Source organism: Saccostrea cucullata, unplaced genomic scaffold, assembly GCF_032062105.1.
Source record: "Saccostrea cucullata isolate Sc308-1 unplaced genomic scaffold, CSIRO_AGI_Scuc_v1 ctg14589, whole genome shotgun sequence".
Classification (NCBI taxonomy): Eukaryota; Metazoa; Mollusca; class Bivalvia; order Ostreida; family Ostreidae; genus Saccostrea; species Saccostrea cuccullata.
Window position 1 is genome coordinate 1 of NW_026919464.1, and position 7,137 is coordinate 7,137.

A 7,137-nucleotide genomic window follows, 5' to 3' on the forward strand; every position below is an offset into this window, starting at 1 on the left:
AGCTAAAAAGTTCATTTCAAATTCAATGAAGCTGATAAATAATAACTTGAACTTTGTTTTTATTACAGTGTGTACCATATATATTTAAAAGGTTATTCCAAGTACTGGTACAATTCTACAGCTGACAGTTGGTACAAAAAAAATGTGTTATTTGGACTTTCAGGGGGATGTTATGCTTGAAACTGGACATGTTAACTAGGTATAGACAAGTGAATTTAATAATAACAGCAAAAATCTGAACAATTAATTTATATATTAGAAATATAAAAAAGTTTCCATTTATGGTAATTAAACATGTACAGTTTAATCCTACAATGTAAGCATTGTTACATTTTTACATTAATGCCATGAAAATGTCCAACAATGATATCTTGAATCCTCTATACCATATAACATGTTATTTTAATGAACCGCATACATGTAGTTAACAATTTATCGATAATGTGGTCAATTACTGAAAATCTTTATTAATTCGTGAGAACTTTATTTTCGCATAATATGCAAGGCAATCAGCTCACAAAAATTAAAAGTATTCCTTATGATTATAAAGAGGAATAACAACAATTTGTGAAAATTATGTCTCGCTAAAAATAGTCAATGACTTGATCTACAGTATTTTTAGTGTACATGATTTTTAGCACAGACTCTTGATGCTTTCAAGATCACAATAGAAGATGCAGGTTTGACTGTTTATAAAATAAGAATCACCATTACAGAATAATGTATAAAGTATATTATAGTACATGTACTAATAAATAAATGAAATATCACAGTGCTTGTGGAGAACTATACAATGCCACGTATAATTTCACATTAAGTATTGTCACTGCTGCCCATAAACTTCTCTAGAAGTTCTTGTAAACTGAGAACGACTCCATGGTTAAATTCTTTTTCCATAGAGATAAATTCCTGAATGTTGTTGGAACATTCTACAAGAGAAAAGTAATATTTTTAGGTCACCTGAGTAAACTCAGGTGACCTATTGCTATCTGTTTTCGTCCGTCGTCGTGCGGTGTGCGTCTTGTGTTAACATTTGAACATTTTTAGCTTCTTCTCTGCAACCACTCAACCGATTTCCACCAAATTTGGCATAAAGCATCTATACGTGAAAGGAAAGAAAAATTGTGAATTTCATGGTCCCTGCCCCCCTGGGGCCTGAGGGATGGGGCAAAAACCACTAAAATTAATGCAATCTTTAAAAATCTTCTTACTCCTGGACATCAAGCAGTCAAACTGTTAGCATGAATGTAATGACCATTGAGTCCTCTACCAAAATTGTGAAATTCATGGCCCGGGGCCGGGGTTCTAGTGCTAGGGCAGGGCTTTATTGATTATATAGTGAAAATGCATTATTTCTTTAAAAATCTTCTTCTCTTCTCCTGGGTTTTAAATAAACTAACTAAGTACATAGTTATGATGAGAAAGTATGCCCCTTCCAAAATTGTGAATTTTATGGCCCCAGGGTAAGGGGTCGGGGCTCTATTATGATTATATAGAGAAAAATGCAGAAATTCTTTGAAAATCTTCTTCTCTGCTCCTGGGTATCAAACAAACTAACTAAGTATATAGTTATGATGAGGAAGAATGCCTCTTCCCAAATTTTGAATTATTTTGGCCCCAGGGTCAGGGGTTCAGGTGTTAGGGCGGGGCTCTATAATGATTATATAGAGAAAATGCAGAAATTATTTGAGAATCTTCTTCTCTGCTCCTGGGTATTAAACAAACTAACTAAGTATATAGTTATGATGAGCAAGAATGCCTCTTTCAAAATTGTGAATTTTATGGCCCCAGGGTCAGGGGTTCTGGTGTTAGGGCAGGGCTGTATTGATTATATAGTGAAAATGCATTATTTCTTTAAAAATCTTCTCTGCTCCTGCGTATTAAACAAACTAACTAAGTATATAGTTATGACGAGAAAGAATGCCTCTTCCAAAATTGTTAATTTTATGGCCCCAGGGTCAGGGGTTCTGGTGTTAGGGCAGGGATCTATTGATTATATAGTGAAAATGCATTATTTCTTTAAAAATCTTCTTCCCTGCTCCTGGATATTAAATAAACTAACTAAGTACATAGTTATAATGAGGAAGAATGCCTCTTCCAAAATTGTGAATTTTATGACCCAGGGCAAGGGGTTCTGGTGTTAGGGTGGGTCTCTATTGATTATATAGAGAAAATGCAGAAATTCTTTGAAAATCTTCTTCTCTGCTCCTGGGTATTAAGCAGATGAACTACCAACATAACTATGATGAGCAACGGCCATTCTTCCTGAATCGGGAATTTCAAGGCCCCTGGGTCAAGGGTACCATGGGGGGGCTCTACTTATATACTGAAAATGAATTAATTGATTGAAATCCACTTCTTGATATTGATTAAACATTTTTGATAAGTAAGGGTGCTTTTTCCAAAATTGTGAAGAGTCAGGGGTTCGTACATGTGTGGTAGTGGCACTACTGAAAATGGATTTTTTTGTTCCCCTAGTCTGTCTATGGGTATTAAGTAACCAAAGTAAGCATGCTAAGTGTATAGTTATGATAAGCAATGGTGCCTCTTTCAAAATTGTGAATGCCATGACATCTAGTTTAAAATGTAAACCAAATTCAATCGTTGGAAAGTTGTTGCATGATGCTCAGGTGACCTATAAGGCCCATGGGCCTCTTGTCTAAAACTCGATCAAAATTCACAAACTTTATTCTCCACTATTACTCGAGCACTGATTAGATCAAACATGATTAAAAAAAACCCTGTGTGTCATGGTCACGTATACAGGTAGATTGTAATTAAGCTTGATAAATTGTTACCTTCTGTTTTAATTGGGGGATAGACAGGGGGAGGGGACATCCACTGACCGTCCTGTGTCAACATGTGTGATCTGTCTGATGCAAATGTTTGCAAAAATTCAGCTGCTGGTATAACTCGAAATAATCTGAAACAATAGCATTAGAAAGAAGGAGTTATTCCCCTTTATGCAGTTAAAATCAATGTTTTAATACTGAATTTATTTTCAACAATCAACATTTTCAATCCACCTAAGCTGTTTTTGTACACTAAATGTTAATGTATGATCAGTAAGAAAATTTCATTATTTCAATTCCAAAACCATTTGAAAATGAGGTAAATCAGAATTTTTAATCCAGTATTTTAAAAACATGAAAAAGTTCTAGATGGATATGCAATGTAGAAAGTCTTTAAGAGGAGTGTTATTTGAATCTTTAAGAGGAGTGTTATTTGAATCTGAGGAGATAAGTTTCTTTTTGTTTCTGCTTTCACAAAGAGATATTTCATTTCTACTTCACTGAAAAAAAGTTGACAAGGGAAAATGAGAGTAGGGGAGCTCACAGTCCATGCAGTCAAACTTTTTGCTTATCTATAAGACATCCCCCTTCAAGGAATCAAATTGTCATATTATACAATTATGGACTCTTTTGGTGTTGAATATGGTTTGTTATTCACCAGAAAAATATTCATATTGACCGAGGCGAATTTCAATTTCACGTTTTTTTCAGATGCTGCACTGATTTGCACTCACCCTTTTCATTTTTTATCATCAAATATTTTGACTCTAACAAAATGAAATGACATAAATTGCATATTTCCAAGTTAATAATTTCCACAATCTTATCTGTTAAAGGTGAATTTATATTCAAATTTTGCATAACAACCATCCAAAAAATAAAAGCATAAAGACAATTATATATACCTCTGAAATTCAGGTTTAAAAAGTCTATCATCTTTGATGGATTCCTCATAATATCTCCTAAAGTCACATGGAAATGTCAAGGTGGTGTCAAGGTCATAGACCACTGCAAGTGACTCTGAGGGTTGGTAAATAAATATAACATGGTAATCCTAAACAAGAAAAGTATACACAACTTGATGCCGTTCATTTTGATATATTATAAAATACATGTATAAGCTTAGCAACAAAAAAATGAGAAAAATAATCACCCAAAAGATTTGGCCATCTTCTCTTTTACTTGCTCTCTGTCTCCAAAATGGAATCTGTAATATTAAATGCAACAGAATTGACATTAATGATTATGATTATTAGTAATTACTGTACAAATAATAATGTACGACACTTTCATAAATCATGGTATTTCAAAAACTTTATATATTTTTCTCTTTTATGTTCAAATTGATTTTTCAAAATTATACATGTCCTGATTCTTTGCATGATTAATATTAATAACAGGAGAAAACTTCTACATGTATGTCATTCATGTTTTTCAGTTATCTTTTTATATAATTTAACATTGTTAAGTTAGTGTATTGTTATTCAAGTAAACTATAAATTATATTATATAATACAATAATATTAAATTTGAATATACTTGCCGCTCTTTTCTTGTTGGATATAAATATGCAGTAGCACTTGTCGATCTTGTCAGGGTATTCTTTTTGTATATTATCACACAAACACCAAACATTTTCTTCACTAGAATTTTAAGATGAAAATAGTTTATGCACCATACCATCTAAAAGATAAATGTAGATTTAATGAATTTGCTCTAATGATCAGGTACAGTGAATGATATTGTTTGGCAATAGGTTAATATTTAAATAAACTGATGCAAAATCATTAAATGGCCATGTAAATGTATGCAGACTAGCTGCAGATTTGCTGTTTATTGGTCTGAAGAAAAAAGGAACGGATGACCAGAAATCTTAAAAAATTTGCAGTACCATCCATCAAAAAGTGTATCCATTTATTGGAAACAGAGTATATGTTGTTTCTTGGCTTATTTCTATATAAATTGATTATACCAGTAGTAATTAACTTCTCTTATGTTTTTGACATATTCTTTTATGATTTTAACAACTTTACACTCTAGAATCCGGCTAGCCCTTCTCGGCCAAGAATATATATCAAACTGTCAAAAGTTTGCTTTCTTATACAGTATTTCTCATATCACAGGAGTTGGTAATTTTGTCAATAAATAGAAAATAAATGGTAAACAGGCAAAAATCCTACCAGTGAGCTTCGCGAAGCTCACTGGTGAAGCTTACTGGTAGGATTTATGCCCATTTACCATTTATTTTCTATTTATTGACAAAATTGCCGATTCCTGACTGTACGTCAGATCTCATCTACAACTATCACTTTGGGCGCCAATACAACAATACAATTCACTTAAATGTGCTTGATCAGCAGATAGCAACTATGAGAACAAATTATAGTCTGGTCGAATTAAGGTTTCTAAATTACACAAAGTGTTTGTATATTCTTAAGCTACGTACATGATGTATGCACACACAACACAATATTCCGTTGCGAATGTAAACAAATGAAGTCATGAAATTATCAATGAATACGATGCATGTGACGGCGTATTTGTTTTCTACATAAAGTAATGAATACTAGAATAAACAATGGTTAAGAGGGATCAAGAAAAGAAATTACCAGTAACAAGAAGTATAAACACAACCCTCCTTCGCTACATCAATGCTCATTTTTTCAATTTCTATTTTCGGTTTAAGGAAATAGTACCAGATCACCAATGCGTTTACCACTGTATATGGAACGCCGTCACTGCCTTATAGCAGAACACTACTACTGCATTGTGTCAACCTTCCATTACATTATGTCAACTCTTTATGACATTAACCCACACTACTATTGAATTGTGCCAACCTTCCATTACATTATGTCAACTCTTTATGACATTAACCCACCCTACTATTGCATTGTGCCAACCTTCCATTACATTATGTCAACTCTTTATGACATTAACCCACACTACTATTGCATCGTGTTAACTTTCATTTACATTATATCAACTCTTTATGACATTTACACATACTACAATTTTATTTCGTCAACTTGCATTTCGTTATGTTTACTTTTCATGACAATCTTAGTTTTTATTAACTGATGTGAAAAGCTCATGCCATACTGTGCGCACTCTTCTACATTATGTCGATTCACTATATTACGTTATGCGAACGCGGGTATCCTCGGCCTTTATATGAGCATAACTTATTTTCCGCGTTCCGCAAGCACTAAAATGGCGGGAGAGAAAACTGTCGTAGAAGAGATTCTCAGCGATTTCGGAATGACATCTTTTAATGAAAACTTTAAGCGACAAATGATTGACAATCTTGAAACATGCAAAGCCTTAACACTGCGACTTTGAATTAAAGTCACGTCGAAATTCAATGGTGTTTACTTTAATCTGATAATTAAATAAATAAAATATTATGAGTCGTACAGCAATCATTTTTTTCTTTTTATTTTGAATTGTTTTTTTTTTTTTTTATAAAAGTCTTAAACTTTGTAGGACTTTGCATTAGTTTCACATTAAGTTTAGCTGAATTAAGTTGAAAACTTTTTTCTATAAAACTATAAAGCCTGAGAGCTTCTCCGCTTTCCGCCCTTGGTCCCCAACCATATACCGCCCCCTTCCTCGTTCAAGATTCCCATATCTGCCACTGATATGTGCCCATGCATGCTTACTAAGGCATATTCAATTGATATAGATGAGCAACTGGTAGATTTTTGTAATAGAATTCTGGCCCTGGAATGATTAAAAAAAAATTACTAACTCCAGTGACGTAGCATCATTTTTTTTTGAAAGAGGAGGTCAGCCAGTAAAAAAAATCATTTATCCGAAAAAACTAGACAAGCCAAGAAAAAAATGTCCAAGTCCGAAAATCCTATTTCGGGGAGAGTGGTCCAACTTCAATCAATCCTATTTTTTTCCAGATATATTATATTACCTTTAGTGGACTATATTTCAACAAGAAGTGGGGGTAAGGGGCTGTACAGTTTCAATGAACATTACATTTTCTATAGTAAAGTTATGTCTGGGAAAAGATGGGGGTTGATATTATGTGCCTGTAATTTGTCCTAATCAATCACGACCCCCCCCCCCCCCCCTTCTTACCAGTCATTAAAACACGGTCGTCAACATTCATTATATACTAGATATACAGCTTTGAGATAATGTAAATGTATTTTTGCATCAGGTAATGAACTTGGAATCCACATGATAAAGAGTTAACACAATATAAAGATATTTTTAAATCACATAAGAAAGAGTTGGCATAACGTTATAATATATCCACATCACGGTATGGAGTTTTGACATAATGTAATAAAGTGTTGATATAATATAAAGATATGTTCACATTATGTTA

General features: G+C 33.2%; 1 protein-coding gene across 1 annotated transcript; it reads right to left on the reverse strand.

Moving 5' to 3' along the window:
- Nucleotides 1–608: 608 nt before the first annotated feature.
- Nucleotides 609–4,427, reverse strand: LOC134232051 (protein N-terminal glutamine amidohydrolase-like). The gene is made up of 5 exons (XM_062714025.1): nt 4,332–4,427; nt 3,946–3,999; nt 3,698–3,846; nt 2,799–2,923; nt 609–929 (listed from the first exon to the last, which is right to left on the reverse strand). Exons 1-5 carry the CDS (start codon nt 4,425–4,427, stop codon nt 814–816), a joined length of 540 nt encoding a protein of 179 aa, XP_062570009.1. The 3' UTR covers nt 609–813.
- Between the last annotated feature and the right edge of the window lie 2,710 nt (nt 4,428–7,137).